Source organism: Lepidochelys kempii, chromosome 11, assembly GCF_965140285.1.
Source record: "Lepidochelys kempii isolate rLepKem1 chromosome 11, rLepKem1.hap1, whole genome shotgun sequence".
Classification (NCBI taxonomy): Eukaryota; Metazoa; Chordata; order Testudines; family Cheloniidae; genus Lepidochelys; species Lepidochelys kempii.
Genome location: NC_136390.1, coordinates 34,022,230 through 34,045,203, shown reverse-complemented (window position 1 = coordinate 34,045,203; position 22,974 = coordinate 34,022,230). Strand labels below are relative to the sequence as shown.

Here is a 22,974-nt window from a genome sequence, read left to right as displayed (position 1 = left end):
CTTACTTCATCTGGTGTTTAACAATCCCTCATCAGACCGCCAAAAATCAACTTAAAATGGTAAAAGAAACCACCGATTAATCTAATTTATGAAAAAAACCTTGAGTTACAATGGCACAATAGGATAAAAAGAGAGAGAGAGATTAGATATAGATATTTAAATGATAATTGGTATCATTCACTGTATAGGTATCATTCAATTCTGCAGTAAAGTAAAAGGAATCCCAATAACATGAATTATTGGAGTCATAATTCAAGTCTCATTAGTTAGTTCTTATTTCTCATTTCTAAGCTAACACATTTATCCCATCTTTCAAATGCCTCTTTATTTTGCTATCCTCTGTTCTTCAATCAGCTTTCAATAATTCAGATATTATAACTCACATTAATTATAACTTCTTATTTTCCATAGTCTAAAACAAGACAGCCGTAATTATATCGAATAAGAGGACAGATATCATTTGACAGCATGTGAATAATTTAGAATTCAAGAGTATCTACAGTGTTCTATCCATTTTATTTTAAATCTTTGTCTAGTTTAACAATTGTTTGACATGCAGATAAGAACTTTTAGAAACATAACATTAAATTATACTTTAATCTTTTAAAATTAATGTTTTTTTCTTTTTCCCTCTTTTTAAAAAGTAAAATTTTTTGGTGTTCCGGAAAGATATCAGTTTGACAGAATTGGAAAATTAATTCTGTTTATCCACAGAATGCAAACAGCCTTGGCCATCAACAAGGCAAGCCCATTGTCGACACTGACCTGACTGGTCACCTCTAGGAATGACAGGCTAGTTCATTTTCTATGTGCCCACTGTTGCATTTCTTAGTGAAGTCAATGAGAGTTTTGCCTGCATACAGAATACACGATTGTATTCTACATCTGTTCAGTCTTCTACAAAGGCTGCCAAAAAGGAATGTCAGCTATTGACTACAATGGGGTATTGTTTTATAGAGACTAGACACTGGACTGAGATTACCAATATGAAGGTTATGGAACAGGTATCAGATGGTGGTAGCTTTCAGAGAATCTGAAAGAGACAAAGAAACTTGAAGCTTCTACTGACCGGAACCACCTTCAAACTGTTGACTTAACTGTAAAAAGCTTGTATATGGCACTTTTTCATCTGTAGATCTCAAAACACTTTAGGAAACGGAGCCACAGTCAGGTGAAGTGACTTTCCTAACGTCACCCGGTAGGATGGCAGCAGAGCCAGGAATTGAACTCAGGTCTTGCAAGGCTCAAGCCTGGGTTCTGTCCACTAGACATACTGCCTCCTGGTGAAAGACCAGAACAAAATTCAGTGGAAGTTAATTTAGTTAGCATCTTCTTCACACAATCTCATCAAAGAAGAATGAAAAAAAAATATTGTCAGTACTGAAATTGGTAGCAAACGATCAGGAATATTCTAGAACACCACATTCTACAGCCCTTGCTAATAGGATAAGAACTCGATCTGTCTTCCTTTATGTCTTATGCATAGATATGTACCTTATCTGCATCCTTTGATTTTTGTTTATCCAGGTGCCAAATTCTTCTTGTGTGGGATTCAGGTCCCTCAAGTGTCACATGCTTTAGTGAGAGTTGAGAGTACTCAACAACTTTTAGCCGTAGCTGAGCTCCTTACAGTGTCAGTTATCATAAATACCATAAATGATGAATAAATTATCTTAAGATTAAATTAAACAAGCCTGCTGTAAGAAGAGCACAGACAATTCCATTAGCTATATCAATTTCCAACCCGGCTATTATTATTATTCTTTGTATTATGGTGTTATCCTGAATTTTGACCTGGTTCTGTTATTTAATGGTCTAATTATTCCTGTAAACGGACCTTTTTTTACCATCTCAAGAACAGCATCAGAACTTCTTTAGACATAGATCTATGTCGTCTTTTACAATATGAAGAAAGGACCTTGTATGCATTAGTAACAATTATATTGGATGGCAGCAACTCTTGGCTTTCTGAGACTACTAAGGGGGCTTCTTGGCATAGGCAAGCCAGCAAATGTCTGCCCAATACCAGCTGTAAGCATCCAGTTACTGAACATTTTGCTGTCTTTAATATGTTGTTACTCTGAGCAACCGTCTGTTCTGCCTGGATGGTAGATCTGGACTTGCTACTGGTTGTATCTGCCAAGTGGCAATCACATAACAGCACCAAATAAAATACCTTACAGGCTTTGGTCTATGTAAAATGTTATTATTCTTATATGCACTGAACTTTTTGCAACCTAATTATTTGCTATGAAGTCTTTAGACAGGTTGGGCCTCATTTGCAGAAGTGACCTCAGCTCTAACTGTAACCAGTGGAGGCTGAGAGTGCTTAGCACCTCCAAATTATAGGCACAAGGTATCTCAAAAGTTGGTCATCCAAAAACGATGGCAACTAAACCAGAGGCCATTTTGGAAAGCACTAGGCTTAGCTCCACCAGGAGTGGATGAAACAAGAAGGCAGAATAATATACTTATTTACAGAGAATTAGGTGAGCAATCTTGAGCTCCTGAAATAGAACATACGTTTGTTTTGCACAAAATTATAGTTTAAATTGTATTGCAGATTCATATCAGACAATACGAGCTGAAGGCTATTTAAGCTAAAGTGAAAGTCTCCTGAAGCTCCGTAAGAGTTGGTTGGGAACACAGACATTTTTTCCTGCTGTATATTTCAACAAAAATGAAATAAACTTATTTGGGTCTAAATTTTGCACACATGAATTTGGCTTTTGGAAAAAAATTGAAAACCAAAATATTTTGGATTTGAAAATCTTGCTGCATTGTCTCATGGGAGTTGTAGTTCAGCTGCTTCATGCTCCCATTCTCCTCTGCAAGCTGGGCTCTCTGATTGGACTACATCTCTCATGATGCACCACTGTCTCCCTTCATGGGGATAGGAGATGGCTACATCATGGAAGTCCCTGGCGATGGTGTACAAGGGAGATTTGACCAGCTGGGAAACCTGGTCCATAGAGCAGAATGGGGTCATGAGGAAACCAAACTACTTTCCCTTGAGGCACAGTGGCAGGATATCATAACTGAAATATTTTGGTTTTCAGCCACTTGGTTTTCAATGAAAAAAATCAAAAGCTATCCTCAGAAAGCAGACATTTTGTGGAAAATAGTTTAGTTGAAAACCCAATTTTCTGTCAAAAACAGTTTAACAAAAAAATTTTCAACCAGCTCTATTCCACAGGCATATTACCAATCCTAGAAACTTGAGGTTTTCAGACTGTGGCCTACCCACAACTTGGTGATTCAGAGAAAGCTAGTAAGTTATAGGTGGGCAAATGAAAGCTATCCGTAAGAAACCTGCAAAACATTATTTGGAATTTATAGTACGTACAGGAGTACCACCCACTGCTAGACTGCAGAGCAAGAAAAGCCATGACTTTGTTGCAGCACAACACCCGAATATCCTCAACATGAGAGGAGAGAGAACAGTCACCGGAAGCCCTGTCCAGCATTCTAGCAGAATATCAGGACATATTTCAAGGCAAGCTGAAGTTAAAAACAGACCCCTACATGCAGCCCATGAGACTACAGAAATACAGAGTTCTATTAGCTCTGGTAGAGTCACTGAAAGACAGAACTAGCAAGCCAGCATCATCATACCCATTGAAACTAGCACAGAGTGGATCAGCAACTTATTTAGTGGTGAGAAAATCTGCAGGTTAATTGAGCATCTGCACTGATCCAAAATCAAAACCACTTAACGGCACTGAAAAGAAGTAACTACACACGAACAATGATTGACGACGTACAACCCAGTTTATCCAGGTTAGTTTGTGATGTCAGGAATCCTATTGAGCTAGATGAGACATCCAGTCACCTGACAACTCTGCCACGTGTTTTGGCAAATATTGTTGAGTACGAATGCCAATTGATATTGTGTTAGAGGTGTTCCAATGCAAATGAGGATTCCAAGACATTGAGATTGTACCTGATGACATTCTTATTGTAGGAGAAGGAGATGTCAAGGGAAAGGCAATATAGGATCATGATACCACTTCTGAAACGGTGCCAGGAGTAGAATATTAGGCTGAATGAAGAAAAGCTGAAGCTGAGGAGAACAGAGGTTCCCACAGCAGATATCTGTTGACTTCTGAGGCACTCTAACTAGACCCTGAGAAATTTAGAGCCATTAAGGAAATGCAAAGGATGTGAAGGGAATCCAGTGATTGATAGAGATGGCCAATTCTCTTTTCAGCCTACACCTATCAGAAATCTGTGAGCCCTTGAGACAGTTAACACTCACAGATGCAGTGAGGGAATGGTCAGAGACCCAAGAAGAGGTATTTGAATAAAATGGGGTATTACAGGCAGTAAAAGAATTTATACTTCTGGGTTAGCCAGATTGCAAGAAGGAAATGCCACAGGTGATTACCTCCTACTACCAGGTGAGGGATGAGTTGTGTGTGCAAGATGGGATATTGTTAAAGGGGACTGAGCAGTAATCCCAACAGTTTTAAGAGCTGACGTGATGAGACAGGTGCATGCTTCATACCTAGGGATAGAGGCCAGAGAGTAAATCGTCTGGCCTGGCCCAATTGAGACTGGAACAGTGCAAGGTGTGTAAAGAGTATAGTGATTGACAAAAGAAGATTCTACAGCCCCATGAAATCCCAACCTAACCCTGCAGAAAAGTCAGAACAGAGCTTTTAACTTTTAATGATAGGAACTACGTGGTCACAGTAGATTACTACTCCAATTTCTGGGAGGTGGACTATCTGGAGGAAACTCAAGCAAGAACCATGATCCAGAAACTGAAGGGGCATTTTGCAAGGTCTAGCTTGTCTGACACTCTGTGCGCAAACAATGGCCACAGTACTCTTCAGCTAAATGAAAATGACTCAGTGGCAAATGGGAATATGAACACCAATAGCTTCCCCGGGATAACTACAAAGTGACAGGAAGTAGAGCCACAGTAAAGACAGCCAAGAGACTGATGGCAAAGGCAAAACAGACAGGAAGGGATCCCTACCTGGAAATGTCGGAACATCACAATGCACACTTCGAAAAACTAGATAGTAGCACAGCACAGGGACTGATGAGTTGGAGAACCAAGACATTGCTTCCTGTGAAGAGTAATCAGTTTCAGCCCAGTGGAGGAATGACATACAGTACCCAGAAGCAATTAAGAGAACACCAAGCTAGGCAGAAGTTTGTTACAACAAAGAAGCCAATAACCTGAGGCCATTATGCAGAGGTGAGCAGTTTGGGGTTCAGCCATCAAATAACCTCACATAATAATGGCAAAAGGCAATAATCCAAGCTGCAGTGGGACACAGGTTATAGTAGCTACAGACACAGTAGCTACAGACATAGGACAGTAGTAGAGATGAAACTGAAGACAATTGTGGAGTAGCAGCAGACAGCTAACAAACACGGATGGACAGGGCCAAGGTTAGGACCAGGTGGACATAGAAAGAACCTCAGCTGCCAACTGGTCTGACACTGTTGGTCCTCTATATTGCTTATATAGAGGCAGCAACAGACTAGAAGGCAGTCCCCTTCCAACAGCGATAACACAGAGAAGAAGTCAGGACTGGTTTGAAGACCAACATGCTTGAAGGAATATGAGGCCTAACAGGCTGCAATGGGCTGATGGACCCATCTTCCTAGGATGAGCTATGTACTAGTAATCTCTGGCCCAGCAAGTCAGCAAATACTTGCCAAAAGGTACAACACAAATAATTGTAAAAGGAAAGATGTAGCAACCTGCATAGAACTTGGAGGGAGGAGCACAGATTGAGCATAGGTTGCAGGAGAGAAAAATTTGGAGGCGGCGCCAAGGAGTCAGTCTTTGTACACATGGCTAGAATGCTAGTTGCAGTTGCAATGTTGCTATAAATAGTTCTCTTTATTAAGAGCCAGTTTAGGTTACAAGTGTTTCCTTTCATGTTATTACCCAGCACATGGTACACAAAACACTTTTGTTCCTCTCCCAGTTCTCAGATGTTTCTTTATCACCTTTTCCCCTTCTCAGTCTCTTCTGCTTTCCACTTGCTCCCATGCCTCTCCCCAATGCTCCTTGCAACTCCCACTCACTCTTCTCTCATGAGTTCCACTTGTGTCAATTACTCACCCCACTCTGGTCCCTCATTCTGGCTCCCTTGCCTCTTTCCACCTGCTCTTTCACATAACTTTTCCCTCAATCCTTCCCCCTGCTACAGGAATCCTTCCCTCCCAGCAGCCACTCTTCTTCCCAGCTGCTACTGATTTTCTCAACCTCTTCATAGTAAAAGTGCATATTAATGTTGCTGTGTGTCATGGGCTGTACTTTTAGAGCGCTATTGCAAGGGGAGAGCAGGCACAGATGTCCTTCTATGGTGATAGGCATCACCATAAAGCCAGTTGCAGAGTGTGGTCCTCCAACTATAAGTCTTTGCATAGAATCATAGAAGATGAGGGTTGGAAGAGACCTCAGGAGGTCATCTAGTCCAACCCCCTGCTCAAAGCAGGACCAACCCCAGCTAAATCATCCCAGCCAGGGCTCTATCAAGCCTGACCTTAAAAACCTCTAAGGATGGAGATTTCATCACCTCCCTATGTAACCCATTCCAGTGTTTCATCACCCTCCTAGTGAAATAGAATCCTAAGAATCCAAAGAACCTGGACTGAGTGCTCTGGGTTCTAAACAAAAAGGAACACAAAGTAAAGAAGATCCCTCTATGTCTCCAGTGGATCCAGTTGGCAGTCTCTTTAGCCATTCTGCTACTAAGCAGCCCCTGCTTTGTGGGGCAAGGGAGCTCTGTTTACCTCTCTGTGTTGGCCTGCACTGGGCTTGGATCCTCCCTTTAAGGAGTTGCACCCCTCTCTTTGACCAGACTCACAAATGCACCAAGCGGGGATTGATTGTGTCCAGGGGAGCTCTCTAACTTCTTCCTGACTGGAGTGGGAATGGAATAGTAATATTTGGAGGAAAATTATTAACACTTCATCTGTGTCCACAGTGAACTTTATCCTAGTGATGAGAGATCTTAATACCCCTTTTTTAAAAAAATGAATCACTTTTCTTTAATTTTCCATTGTATGGATCTTTTCCCTCCCTCTACTGTCACATAATGTCCCCGGGGCATCTGCAGCAATTGCTTTTATGAAAAAGTAAAATTAAGAAGTTATTTAAAGTATTTGTAGTTATTTTGTAATGTGATTTAAGAATAAGGAGGTGGAGCAAATGCGGTTGTATCGTAGCACTTGGCTGTAGACAATGAATCTTGTGGTGTGATCTGGGTGAAAGCTGGAGGCATGTAGGTAGACATAGCGGTCAGTAGGTTTCTGGTATAGGGTGGTGTTTATGTGACCATCGCTTATTAGCACCGTAGTGTCCAGGAAATGGATCTCTTGTGTGGACTGGTCCAGGCTGAGGTTGATGGTGGGATGGAAATTGTTGAAATCATGGTGGAATTTCTCAAGGGCTTCTTTTCCATGGGTCCAGATGATGAAGATGTCATCAATATAGCGCAAGTAGAGTAGGGGCATTAGGGGATGAGAGCTGAGGAAGCGCTGTTCTAAGTCAGCCATAAAAATGTTGGCATACTGTGGGGCCATGCGGGTACTCATAGCAGTGCCGCTGATTTGAAAGTATACATTGTCCCCAAATGTGAAATAGTTATGGGTGAGGACAAAGTCACAAAGTTCAGCCACCGGGTTTGCCATGACATTATCAGGGATACTGTTCCTGACGGCTTGTAGTCCATCTTTGTGTGGAATGTTGGTGTAGAGGGCTTCTATATCCATAGTGGCCAGGATGGTGTTTTCAGGAAGATCACCGATGGATTGTAGTTTCCTCAGGAAGTCAGTGGTGTCTCGAAGATAGCTGGGAGTGCTGGTAGAGTAGGGCCTGAGGAGGGAGTCTACATAGCCAGACAATCCTGCTGTCAGGGTGCCAATGCCTGAGATGATGGGGCGTCCATTTGCATTTGCTCCAACCCCTCAGACAGAGACAAACACCTACAAGATCTCTATCAAGCATTCTTACAACTACAATACCCACCTGCTGAAATGAAGAAACAGATTGACAGAGCCAGAAGAGTACCCAGAAGTTACCTACTACAGGACAGGCCCAGCAAAGAAAATAACAGAACGTCACTAGCCATCACCTTCAGCCCACAACTAAAACCTCTCCAACGCATCCTCAAGGATCTACAACCTATCCTGAAGGACGACCCATCACTCTCACAGATCTTGGGAGACAGGCCAGTCCTTGCTTACAGACAGCCCCCCAACCTGAAGCAAATACTCACCAGCAACCACATACCACCCAACAGAACCACTAACCCAGGAACAAAGCCCGTTGCCAACTGTGTCCACATATCTATTCAGGGGACACCATCATAGGGCCTAATCACATCAGCCACACTATCAGAGGCTCGTTCACCTGCACATCTACCAATGTGATATATGCCATCGTGTGCCAGCAATACCCCTCTGCCATGTACATTGGTCAAACTGGACAGTCTCTACATAAAAGAATAAATGGACACAAATCAAATGTCAAGAATTATAACATTCATAAACCAGTCGGAGAATACGTCAATCTCTCTGGTCACTCGATTACAGCCCTAAAAGTCGCAATATTACAACGAAAAGACTTCAAAAACACACTCCAATGAGAGACTGCTGAATTGGAATTAATTTGCAAACTGGATACAATTAACTTAGGCTTGAATAGAGACTGGGAGTGGATGGGTCATTACACAAAGTAAAACTATTTCCCCATGTTTATTTCTTCCTCCCCCACACTGTTCCTCAGATGTTCTTGTCAACTGCTGGAAATGGCCCACCTTGATTATCACTATAAAAGGTTTCTTCCCCCTCCCCTCCCGGCTCTCCTGCTGGTATTAGCTCACCTTTCCTGATCACTCTCCTTACTGTGTGTTTGATAACACCCATTGTTTCATGTTCTCTGTGTATATAAATCTCCCCACTGTATTTTCCACTGAATGCATCCGATGAAGTGAGCTGTCACTCACGAAAACTTATGCTCAAATAGATTTGTTAGTCTCTAAGGTGCCACAAGTACTCCTTTTCTTTTTAGGTAAGAGAACAGTATCTCTCTATAGTCTCATTTTGTCAAGGGTCACAATACTCAGACTCTTATCAACTGTTCCAATATTTCGGTCATTATTCCTGGCAACAGTATTCACTTATTGCCCCTTTTCTGCAATGAGACTGTAAAAAAAAAGTTTTATCTTCATTTTCTCATCTTTATCCCTCATGGTCAGCTCTCTAAACAGAGTCAGTTGTTGCTTCCACTGCTTCCATGATTGTGCAAAGCTTTTTGTCAGGAAATCCAGCATTACTGGGTGTCTGAGTCTCTTTATGCTGGCTGTTTGTTTGGTTTCTAGGTGCTGCTTTTTTTGCCCTGTAATCACTCTCTCTTCCTAGGTGTGGGTGACACTAGACTATCCACTGGCACCATGTTTCATGTAATGTGTGTGGACAGTACCAGGAAAGGACTCCAGGTTTCTAAAACTAAACTGTCTCACAAAGAAAACTATTTACAGTGAGGTTGCAACTGCAGCTAGCGTTCAAGCCTTGTGTAAACACATTGACTTCCAATTTGTGCTTCTCCCTCCAAATTCCTTACAGGCTGCAACACTGAGTAGTATAAGGTGTTGGATCTATGCAGAGGCTCTGCCCTTAAGAGCAGTCATGGGCATATCTAGATACTATTAATCATTGAGCCAAACTAGCAGTGCATGGAGCAGTTATTTAGTCAGAACGAACACCGCTGGAGCACTGGTAGACAGAGAGCAAAGGCAGCCAGCAGCAAACTGTCTGTATCCAGAATAGCATAGCTGTTTGTTGATGTGCATGTCTGTTCCATGCACATCTGCTCCCAATTTAGGTTAGTGCAGGAACTGGTCCTTTACATAATGAAAACATTTCAGTACCCAGTCCTGTAATTCTTACCTCAGGTCTCTCTCAGTGTATGCGCAGTGTGCCCAGCAATTTGATAGCATCAGCAGCAGCCAGGTGAAGAGCTGGTAGCCCACCATTGAAGTGAGTCAAAGGGCATTCATCAAGGATACGCGACATAGTCTGATGTTGACTGTATCTACATCATGGGTAGAGAAACCCCATTTGAAGAGACTGGCCACACGATTGCCCTGTCCTGTTTGAAACCGATTCAGAGATAACCACAGGTACCTTGGCAGGTCAAAACCTGGTGGGCAGATGGTTGGGTCAGTGACGAGAGAGTGATTAATGACTGTCGCTGTTGATCATTCACTACACCAAGCAGATTTCAACATCATGTCCTGTGGTGGCATAAGTAACTATAAAGGGTGTTTAGAAGACAGGAGAACTGATGGGTGGTTGAAGAATTCTGAGTACAGAGGCAAGTGCTGTTCTCACGGATCTTAGTCAGAAGCATGATGGAGGCCCCCTCATGGCAATTATGGGGAGGTGCTATGTTACTAAGTATTGGCAGCCATGGCAACAGAGTTGCATGTAAAGTCCCGGTAACAATGCACATAGTTTGTTAAGCTCTACATCAACCTCAGGTGAACTCCCATTGATCTAAATGTGAATGCAAAAATATTTCAACAGGAATTTTGCCTGCATGAGGACTGTAGGATTACATATACAATGTGTGACTATATCGAAGTGCTAGACTTGTTGCTTAGTTTTTAAAGATTAATTTCTCTCTTCATTCAAGTAAGTCAGCCAAAGGATATATTAGTTTCAGAGTAGCAGCCGTGTTAGTCTGTATTCGCAAAAAGAAAAAGACGCATCCGATGAAGTGAGCTGTAGCTCACAAAAGCTTACGCTCAAATAAATTTGTTAATCTCTAAGGTGCCACAAGTACTCCTTTTCTTTTTGCTCTATATTAGTGACTGACCATAATCTTGTGAACTCTATGAAAATTAACTGGAAGAAAGAGAGTCACTTGTGCTGAGAACATGAATGCCAAAGCTTTGCACAAAATCTATTTCTGAATTGCTGTAGTGTTTGAGGGGGAAAAAAGGACCAACTGCAAGCTCCTGAACTTACACTGTGCAGACAGATACCTGAAGTGAATAAGCCCATTTACATGCACACCAGGCTAGTGGGCTTTTAACTAGACATGTGCACTCTCAAAAGCACAGTTGGAGTGTGTACTCTGTGTTCTTACACACATAATTTAGGCATGCACAAATGTCTACCTATAAAATATTTGCTGATGAAAATCTGGCCCAGGATGTTTTAAATGGAAATATCAGAAATATAAACTAACCTTTTTGACAAAACAACACCAACAGCTGAAAACTCCAAAATGTCCAGTTATTTAAAATGTTGGGAAAGAAATCTTTCGTGGCCTAAGAAAATTCATTTCAAGTTTCAGTCTAAAGTAACATTCAGTTCTTGAACCCAGGTTATAAATCCCTGAAATACAGAATAAGGCACAGACAGACCCTTAACAGTGCCAACACTAGTGCCCTGCTATAATACTGAGCAATTATTTATTTACATTTTTAAAACACAGTAAATGTAATTAAATAAATGTGTTGAAGAATTAATGTACCTAATTGTCTAATTATACAAAGTGAACTAAGCTACATAATTAAGTACTTAATTATGTAATTACATATAATATAACTGAAGCATGTTATATAATTAGGGAAAATGTAAACTTTTACCAGAGAATCCATCTTAAGTTACATTGGATGGGAATAAGACAGGCACACTTCTGAGTAATGTCCACTCTCTATTACAAGAGCCACTGATTTAGCTAATTAGGTGGTAGAGTGCCTGGACTTGTCTGTGGGACAAGCAAGGATTCTATTAACAGCAATGGGATCATTCAAATTTACAGCATATTCAACCTTTTTTATGCCACTTGGCATTTCTGGAAGTGGCAGTTATGTATTTAAAAAGATATCAAGTTGATTCTAAGCAATCTCTCTCAAAAGCTGCTACATCAGAGTATCCTATATCAAGTAATCAATTTTTATAACATAGTTAATAACATTGTGCCATTATTTTAAAAAAGTAGTAGATTCCCAAGGCAAACCGCAGGATTTTTTAGTTTTCCAAATTACTAAAATTGAGTGAAAGTTTCTTCAGTCAAAATTTGTCCAGTTTCCGAAATGTTCTTGGAAGCAAAATAATTCTTCAAATTTTCAGTGAGATTTCACATTAGTGTCTTTTTGCTATTAGAGCAGGAGGAAATGCATTTCTGGAGCACCAAAACTATTTGTGAATTGTGTTGAATTCGGCAAATTGTTTGAGCAAAAGAAAAAAAGAAAGTCTGGAAATTTTGAACCATTTTGATTTGATGTGTGATTTTGAATCAACATTAGAAATATTTCATTCAATCCAAATGAATTTTTTTTGTTTCATCGAGAAAAATAAAATAAATCTGTATTGGTTAGAAACAAACCAAATTTGAGGCTATTTTTCAGTTTGGTCACCTTTTCCTTTCCTTTTCAAGATGGACTCAACTGTCAACTCAAAAGAATATTCACTCCAAGTGATGGCAGGTGGCATTTTGATTATAGTGGCCAGCTTTGGGTCACCCAAAGGGATTGTTGGTATCTTACACTGGCACAAGCTTTTTCCATCATGGAGCCTTGGGTGAAACAAGCCCCATATCTATATTCCTATATTCTTCACAATTGGATTTGACTCTTCTATCATGATTAGCTGTTGAATTTTGTATATCTATTATTTACATAGCCCCCAAAAACATGCTGGGCATTTTGCCAATAAATAAAAAGGCAGATCCCTGCCAGAAAGAGTTTGCAATATATACATTATAAACTGAAGCATAGGCCACTTCTAGAGGAAGAATACCAGATAAAGTGGATTATTAGTCCAATGTGATATGGTGAACTCCATATCTCTAAATTACCTGCTAATCCTTGACATTAAAGGGTAGTGTAAAGTGCCCTTTCAAGTGAGTGACAGTGCACAACTCTAAAATGCAACATCTGTTTTGTTTACTGGGAGACCTGAATGTGCAATGATAGCAGGACTGGGCTCTTTATGAAATAACCATGTATTTTAGGACATGCATTGAAGTCAATCAGTTAACTGGAGCCCAAATGCTGCAAACATTTATGCATGGGCAGGGCCGGATTAACTCTCCTATGGGCCTGGGGCTATTAGATTTTGGGGGACCCCTGTATACAAGTCTTCTTCCTAATTTAAAACAAAATGATCTCAATTATGGCATTGAAGCTATTAACGTTATACTAAACTTGCCTTTTAATTAACGTAAAGCCATCCTGTGGTTACATTTCAGTCTTAAAACATGTAGAATATAGTTAAGTTATTTCAAAATAGCCTACTCCTTACCTTAGAACAGCTGTTTTATTAGTTTCTTTCTGAGAGGGAGTTTGGGTCGGGTGGGGACTCCAGGGGGGCTGGGGCAGAGTGTTCGGATACAGGAGAGGTTGTGGGGTGCGGACTCTGGGAGGGAGTTTGGTGCAGGAGGGGATTCTGACCTGGGGCAGGGGGTTGGGGTGCAGGCGGGGGTGTGAGATGTAGGCTCTGGCTGGGAGGTGCTTACCACAGGCTGCTCCTGGCCAGCGGCACAGTAGGGCTCAGGCAGGCTGACTGCCTGAATGCCATGGCCCCATGCCACTCCTGGAAGCAGCCAGCTGCTGGCACATCTCTGCATGCTCCTTGGGGTGGGGGACAGTGTGTCTCTGTGCGCTGTCTGCACCCACAAGCGCCACCCTCACAGCTCCCACTGGCTGGTTCCTGGCCAATGGGAGCTGCGGGGACAGAGCTGGGGCGGGGGCAGCACGCAGAGCTGCCTCCCCTCCCCCACCCCAGGGGCCGCAGAGATGCAGAGACAGCAGCCGGCCACTTCTGGGAGCAGCATGGGGCCACGGCATACAGGCAGCCTGCGTGAGCCCTGCTGAGCCGCTGGACTTTTAGCAACCCGGAGATTGTGATAGACTGTTAGAGGCTCCAGGATCAATTAGTCGATCGCAATCAACGGGTTGGTGATCACTGAATTGTATATAATTATGGATTTATTTTTGCGGGGCCCCCCTTATTCCAAGGCCCTGGGCTGCAGCCTCTAAAGCCCTTGCGTTAATCCAGCCCTGTGCATGGGCATAGCTTTCCACACAGGTACTCTCACTGGAAAGAATTACTCATTTGTATAAAGTTACATAGGTGTATATTTGCAGGATCTGGGCTTAAAACATTCTCAGGAAATCTTATCCCCTATCACCCAAGTTTTAATGTTGCTAGAGGAATACGCAATATTCCTCCTTTAAAAATAGAGGTCTAGATTTTGCCTTCATGTACACCCTGGTATACCCATTGAAATCAATGAGCATGTGTAATGCCAATAGATGCCAGTTGTCAGGATCAAACTGCGGAAGCTCAGTGCATGAGCCTCTACCGCATAAGCTAAAAGCCAACTGGCTGTTAGCTAAGGCTGTAGAGCAGACTCATTTTATCTCTCTCTTTAAGTGGGCTCGGTGCCACTAGGTGGGACAGAACATCATACCCAGAGGGGTGTGTGGGTTACACACACACAAGTTTATATGAGAGTGGAACTGTGTCCAACACTTTGAAAAGAAATAGACAATGAAATGCACAGGAAAATAATCTCTCACCTTCCAAGTCTTCCTTTTCAAAATGCGTTTTGAGAATGGAACGAGTGCCACCTCTGTCCACGACAGCTTCTTCATCATTTCTCTGCAAAACAGAAATATATGTATGTAGGAGTCTTTTCTTTTTGTAACTTGGTGGCAAGATTGGAGTGTAAGTATAAATAATTTTAATTTTCACTTATATGATTTTTCCTTCAGACATAAGGTTTAAAGAATCTCTTTTCTCATATTAAAATCTATTCTTCATATGGCAGCTTTTATTCTGCAGTGTTTAAAACTGGCTTTGATGTGAAGAAATTAGATCTGTTGTGGCACCATGTGAGATGATGTGTAAACGTTGGTTTCTGGGAAGCAAGAAAATCGTGAGCCAGTAAAATTATGCACATGATGAAGGAAGAGGTGACCAGTTGAGGCAGTTACACTATTGTACTTTTAGAGGAACAGCTGTATGCATGCATTTTTGGCTCTGGAAAAAGAACTTCTGTAAACCGGGTGACATTATGAACTATGCACAAAACAGAAAAATCATAAACATTAGCAGTGTTGATACAATGGTTAAATTGGAGAACATTAATCTCAGCAAAAATGTTGATGTGAAAAAAATTCTAATCCCATGAAAGCAATTAGTCTCAATTATTAGATGAACAGTAATGCTTTCCCTTGTCTAGTTTCAGCTTTACGAATGGTTTATAGTTACACTGTACACAGTGTACTCTAATTCTATATACTGCATGCAAACTCCCTTCCATTTTTTTTTTTTTTGGTATACTGAATGCTCTGATTTTATGTTGTATTTATATCATACATTTTAATAATGTAAGCAGTCAACTCTACATTTTGACTATACTTATACTATAATAGTAAATGCTTTATGCTCTGATATTATACTGTAAGTGTATTGTATGCTGGAATGGACTACTTTGGTATTGTGTCCTTCTGTGAAAGCTAATGTTAAAGCTAAAAAGCATGACATGCTGCTAGTTTCAGTTATTTGGGATACATTCTGTAATGAATTAAATATACCCAGTATTCCCTAAAGATATTAGCCCTTTGGAAAGTCAGCCATGATGCACAGGTAGTAAACTGAATGCTGGTTTCCCAAGGAGCTGCATATTTGTGCTTACAAAAACAGTTATCTTCATTTTACAAAGGAAGAGACTGATAGTAATTATCAGTGAATGGCTACTGGATGAGATGAAGAGAAAAAATTAAACAAACAAAAGCATTAATTAACATATAATGAATATGTATTACGTGACATCAGTAGCAAGTGGAAGAGGCTTAGAAAGTGATATTAGAATTTAGAACTTCCTGATTTTTATATTTGAAAAGCACGCCCTAGTAAAAGCCTGGTGAGACGAGTTGCTTAAAATACCAGTGTTTAAAGCTAAAAATGGAGAAAAGAGTAAAAGGAACATGAAGAGAAATTGCACCACATGAGCCCTTCTCCTTTAAGGAGAAACAGCAAGGGATGGATCTAGAGCTGAACATTATGCGTTTTGGGATCCAAGATTTTGCTTCAGGTTCATCTAGGGTTGCCAGCCCTCCAAGATTGTCCTGCAGTCTCCAGGAATCATAAGATTATGTTAAGTAATGAAATCTCCAAGAATTCATCCAACCAAAGTTGGCAACTCTAGATTCATCTCTCCTTTACAAATGGCTGTTATTATGCTGTAGCTATTTTATATAAGAGAGTCTTGGAACTGCATCAGCACAAAGCTGTTAAAAAGAGAGGGTAACAGTGCCTTTATTAGATCCCTCTATCAGAAAAGGGTAGATAACAAAAATTTGACAAGGAGAGAGGAGCCTTCTATTGAAATCATTTTGCCTCCAAATAAATTAGAGTTAGTTAATAATCTATTGAATGCACTAGGACAATTGGGTTTTTTTACAAGTCATTCGATCATATTAACATTATAGATAAAATGAATCCATTATTGTGAGCAGTAAGATACATCAGGGTGTGTGTCACATTGAAATACTGTCATGCTCCGGGGTGAATTGTTAGGCATGAAGCCAAAAAGGCCAAGTCTTACAGCCATGTAAGAAGTAATGCTCTTCTTGTGCAAGTCATACCCAATAGCTTCTCACTGTGGTTAGGAAAAGACCCCATGGAAGCAGCATTATGGAAAAATCCTAATACATATTACATTGTTTTTATAATTAATTTATTTATAGACAAGTTAAAATAAAGTAAAAAGTAAAAAAATCATTAATTAATATTGATTAAAAATTATAAATTTATTATTTATAAACTTGTTGCAGATATTATTCTACCTTTGTCTTTTTTATTCCCACCTCCACCTCCTGCACATGTTTGCCTTTCATCTTCAGGCAGTCTTTGTCCAACTTATCTCCTTCTCTTCTAAGAGGCCATCTTCCTTTAACATTAGATGGAAAAATAGCTAAATTGAGAGTTGTATGTTGCTCCTGTTTCAGTGGTCAAACCTGAGCAAGCCCAATTAAACAGGCATTGTGGCTTTTTGACTTCCCATGCAGCACCGTGTAGAACCGTTCTGTACTCAGTACCATGGTAATATCCACGGGTCCTGTATTCCCTCTCCTCCCAAGAGTCGGCTACTAAATCTGCACAATGGGGTCCTGATCGCTATTGGGATCCCTGGCACAACTACAGTGAATAATGATAATGGCAGAAATGCTGACCACACCCTCACCCTGCCATCGTGACTAAAGATTAGGAAATTAATTTCAATTTTTAATATCTTTATTAGTGTTTCAGAAAAAACTGTATATAGTGTCATTATTTTTAAATATGCTCATAAATGAGAGGCTCGAAAAGGAAGTACAGGCCAAAACCACCATATGAAAGTCATGGAAGGTGGAATGCATATTTTAGATTACTTAGTGATATTTAATACATGCAAAATAATTTTATTTATTAAGCACCCCTCTCGCCCTCAGGTGAAGTATTCAAGGAGCGAGACAAACAATTAAAATACAGTAATAATTAAGAACCCAGCCATGACTCTATGGAAGTCAACAGAACTCTTTCCAATGACTTCAGTGGGAGCAGAACCAGGCTCTAAGGCTACTGATATATCAAAGCCTTGAGTTTTAGAACATATCATTGTAGCTTTTCTTACTTTTAGCCCGTTTTGAAGAGGCTGCACACTCAGCAATTTATATGACACAGAAATTTGCCAGGACTATGCTGCTCAAATTATCTTGTTATACTGGAGTAGTTTGCAAGTAAATTTATGGACACACTGACCATGTAAGAGTCCTTGGAATTGTCCATTATTGCATTGAGATGCTTGTTGACTTCAGTGAACAATGTGGTCTACTGCTTAAAGCCTGGGACTGGGCTCCAGAAAGTTCTGAGTTCTAATCCTGGCTCTGTCACTGCCTTGCTGTGTGGCTTTGGGAAAGTCACTTAGTCTCTGTGTCTCAGCTTCCCCATCTGTAAAATAGGGATAATAATACTTCCTCATAGTGGTATTCTGAGGCATAATTAATCAATACTTTTACAGCACTTTGAAGCTGGAGAATGCCTAGTATTTTAATTCTACAGTGTGCTCATTTTCCATGTGTAAAAATGCCTTGATAGATAGCAGTAGAACAATAAAACCGTAACATTAAGGGATATATAAAATGCATTCTCAAAAAAAGACAGATTCTCATATGCCCTGGAATGGATCGCTGCTGCACAACTACAGACAATATTTTTGTCAAGGTTTTACATTTGGGCCTGATTCTCATCTCATTTACATAGGTGAAAATTAGGAGTAATTCTATTGAAGTCAATGGAGTTACACTACTGTGAAACTGATATTAGACCAGAATCAGGCCTTTTTTGTATAAAAAAATTGCAATTATTTCTATCTTTTTTACCATTTATGCCCTTTATACAATGATCAGACTGTGATTTTTCCTTAAAAAAAATTATGACAAAATTATTTCCTTAGAAATCAAATAATTTAAACACACAGTACAATAATCAAACAAAACATCCAGGGTAAAACAATAAGAGCAGGATGAATCCTTTAGGGCTTTGGGTGAAAAACCTGAGCTACTTAGGGTGAAACCCTGATCCTTGACTCCACTGGGTACAGGATTTCACCCATTTACATCATCACAAATGAATAGCAGTAAGTCCTTTATTCCACACCACTTCACATTTTCTACATGCCAGATATTTTATCAAAAAGCTATTTTTATGTATCAGAGGTGTAGCCGCCTTAGTCTGTATCCACAAAAACAACGGGGAGTCTGGTGGCACCTTAAAGACTAACAGATTTATTTGGGTATAACCTTTCTTGGGTAAAAAACGCACTTCTTCAGATGCATGGAGTGAAAATTACAGATCCAGGCATAAATATACATTGGCACATGAAGAGAAGGGAGTTACCTTACAAGTAGAGAACGAATGTTGAAGGCCAATTTAGTCAAGGCTAGTGGATGTGGTCCACTCCCAATAATTGAGGAGGAGGTATCAATACCAAGAGAGGGAAAATTGCTTTTGTAGTGAGCCAGACACTCCCAGTCCCTATTCAAGCCCAAATTGATGGTGTTAAGTTTGCAAATGAATTGTAACTCTGCAGTTTCTCTTTGAAGTCTGTTTTTGAAGTATTTTTGTTGAAGGACGGCTACTTTTAGATCTGTTATTGAGAGTCCGGGGAGATTGAAGTGTTCTCCTACTGGCTTTTGTATGTCACCAGGTGCCACCAGATTCCTTGTTATTTTTAAATGTTTTTAAGTGTTTTAAAAATTGCATTGGTACTAATTTTTGTCTCCTGCTATCTGCAAGTACTCAATTGCATGATGATGAGCACAGTACAGGAACCTAAGTGTATGTCTACACTTCAAGCTGGAAGGGTAATTTCCAGCTCAATGGAACATACCCACATGAGATCTGATTGAACTAGCGTGCTGGAAGCATCTAACATAGCTCTTCCATACACAATTATGTCATAATTGTAAGGCCTAACATCCCAGGACATTCTAATGCTAGAACTCTGGAAAGCTGGGAATCGACTCTTTTCAATTGTGTAAAGCCCTAATTTCTAATCATATATATGTTGCAGAGATCAATATCCTTAAACCTGTCATTCTTTCAGAACAGAATATTGCCCATTCCACACTGCAGACATAATAAAACCACCTCAACGAGTGGTGGTAGCTCTGTCACCAACATAGCACTGAGCACACTACCTCTTATGACAGCAAAATTTATGTCTGTCGGGGAGTTTTTTTCATACCCCGGAGCAACTTAAGTTTTTCCAACGTAAGCGGTAGTGTACACTATGACAAAGGTTTGTGTTTTAATAATAGCTGTTGTAATCTGCTCAGAAGTTTGCAATCTTAGTAGTAGTCCCAGTTAAAGATGGACTAGCAGGCAGAGTCCAGATGAGATGTTCAAAGTTGCATAATGAATGCAACTTATCACATTGCTTCCACCAAAGTATCATATGCACGCATGCACACACACTCTCTTCAGATTTTTTCTGGGTGATGGAACTATAGATGTATATATATATATATATATATATACATCATCATCTTCACAACAGACTAATGACAACATTTCAGAATTTAAAACCTATGTGATAAATATGTATGTTATTTATAAATTCACAAAAAGAAAAATAAAGACATGATTTTTTTAAAAATAAATGTATAAACATATGCCAGAAAAACTACCTAAATACTGCATTCAAGTGCCCAGACTTACTCAGATTGCTGCAGTATACAAAACATAGAATCATAGAAATATAGGGCTAAACAGGACCTCAAGACTCACCCTGCGTTGAGGCAGTACCAAGTAAACCTAGATCATCCCTGACAGGTGTTTGTCCAATGTGTTCGTAAAAACTTCCAATATTGGGGATTCCACACCTTCCCTTGGAAGACTATTCCAGTGCTAACTACCCTTACACAGGGTAAAGTTTTTCCTAATATCTACCTTAAATCTCCCTTGCTGCCAATTAAGCTGATTACTTCTTGCCCTACCTTCATTGGTCATGGAGAACAATCAATCACTACCCTCTTTATTACAGCCTTAACATATTCGAAGACTTATTGGTTACCCCTTCAGTCTTCTTTTCTCAAGACTAAACAGGACAAGTTTCTTGAATCTTTCCTCATAGGTCAGGTTTGCTAAACCTTTTATAATTTTTGCTGCTCTCCTCTGGACTCTCTCCAATTTGTCCTTATCTTTCTGAAAGTGTGGCACCCAGAACTGGACACAGTACTCCAGCTGAGGCCTCACCAGTGCTGAGTATAGGGGGACAATTACCTCCCATGTCTCACATATTACACTCTGGTTAATACACCCTGAAATGGTATTTCACAACTGTGTCACATTGTTGACTCATGTTCAATTTGTGATCCACTGTAACACCCAGATCCTGTCTAGGAATACCACCAACCCACCAGTTATTCCCCTTTTGTACTGTGCATTCAATTTTTTCATTCTAAGTGTAGTACTGCACACTTGTCCATACTAAAGGGCATACTGAATTTCATTTTGTTGATTTCAGATCAATTATCCACTTTGTCAAGGCCATTTTGAATTCTAATCCTGTCTTCCAAGGTGCTTGCATCCTGTCCCCAGCACGATATCATCTGCAAATTTTATAAACATGCTCTCCTCTTCATTATCCAAGTCATTAACGAAAATATTGACTAGTACCAGAATCAGGACAGACCTCTACAGGACCCCACTTGATACATCATCTTACTTTGAGTGAGAACTGTTGATAAGTACTCTTTGAGTAGAGGCTTTCAACCAATTGTGCACCCACCTTATAGCATTTTCATCTAGATCTCATTTCCCCAGTTTGCTTATGAGAATGTCAGATAATGCTAAGTCAAAAGCCTTCTTAAAAATCAAGATCTATCATGTCTACAGCTGCCCTTCTATGCACTAGGCCGTAACCCTGTCAAAGAAGGAAACCATGTTTTAACAATTGGTATAAATACACAATATTTGTAAGAAGGTTTAAAGGTTGCATTGAAAGGCATTTTCCACTCCATTGAAAGGTTCAGTTACACTGGTATGTTGTATTTTGGTGTGAATATTTTATGAACAAAAATAAAATATAAACTGAATACACAGCTAAAATATGCATTTTATTTGAGAAACTGGAAATGATCCCTTTCCCTGCACTACCTCTACCTCTTACCCACCCAATTTTAGCCTCCTCACTATTTCACATATCCTTTATGCATATTTCTTTCCCTTCTCCATTCCTTGGATACTTTGCTTTCTCTAAAGCTGGAATTTTTTGTGTGAAAAGACTAACCCAGAATTGTTTGGGAAAATAGCAAATGTTATAGAAATCTACTGAGGTCTGCAGATGTTCAGGTCATATGTATTCCTGTTAATTACACCCTTACACATTCTGGATACAGACCATGTTAAGGTTAAAAATGTACTATTTCAACATCCTTTCTTAATGTAAAATATATTTTAATGCAGAAACCTTCATTCCCTTAAACCTGGTTCTCGTCTGTATAGAATTTCATTAGAAATTATGCACACAACACAACTGCTGACACAAAACTAAAATAATTACGGAATTAATAAGACTTCACTGAATAAGCCATTTATTGATTATTAGATGTCCTACTTAAGTAGTAAATGCCATCTGGCGCTCAGGAAAACCTGTCATTGCAGAACATTAAATGCTGTTTTTCTACAAAACACAACCATAGAAATGGTAAGATTAAATCTTTTTAGGTATGATTATAAGTACTTAACATATGTCTGTGAATAACGACACATTTTAGTGTATATGTTATTTCATGAAACCATGAAATTAGATACATAGACCATAAATCCTATGCTGTACCTTCTCATATTTTTATAAGATTCTAAACTTTGTATCCAAAAAGCCATGCTTAAAATGATCATATTAATTGTTTACCCTAAACTTGACTGCTTTCACAGTTTGAAGGTATCCTACTATTATATTATCTAGATATGCTCTGGTTGTGTGGTATTTATCTGGCTGTATTTGGTTTCATGGCATTTCTGTTTCAAAATCACTTCTGTTAACTTCAGCTTGACATTTACAAAAAGGAGCACAATTAAAGAAACAGAAAAGTGTGCTATTTGAACTCAAGATCTGCTAAGAGCATATGTGAAACATATCCTTTACAAAATTGTATTAAGTAGCTAAAAAAAAAGTTCATTGTAGCTGCACGTTACAGTGTTGCGGTAAAGAAATCACTGGTGGCTGCCATGCTCAGCTCTGTCCTTTGAAGTGTCCTTGAGCTGACACAGTCACACCAAATTAATTTGATGCACCCTGTGTGTGTCTACACTTTAGATGCTACAATTCTTTTCTCTTTCCTGAGACAAGAAAAGAACGTAATCCTGTGTATTATCATTGTTTTGACTTGCTTATAGTATATATCATTATAGATCTGCAGCTGTGGAAAG

At 39.7% G+C, this 22,974-nt stretch overlaps 1 protein-coding gene across 4 annotated transcripts in view; it reads right to left on the bottom strand.

Annotated features, from left to right (window-relative positions):
* Positions 1-22,974, bottom strand: part of SLC4A10 (solute carrier family 4 member 10) — a 272,796-nt gene that overhangs the window by 163,014 nt on the left and 86,808 nt on the right. For 3 of the 4 annotated variants that reach the window (XM_073305622.1, XM_073305620.2, XM_073305621.2), the window contains exon 2: positions 14,571-14,652. In XM_073305622.1, coding sequence (XP_073161723.1) covers positions 14,571-14,652 — 82 coding nt within the window. Of the gene's footprint in view, positions 1-14,570; positions 14,653-17,799; positions 17,989-22,974 lie in introns of those variants that run through there. The other variant, XM_073305624.1, reaches the window with a different exon arrangement.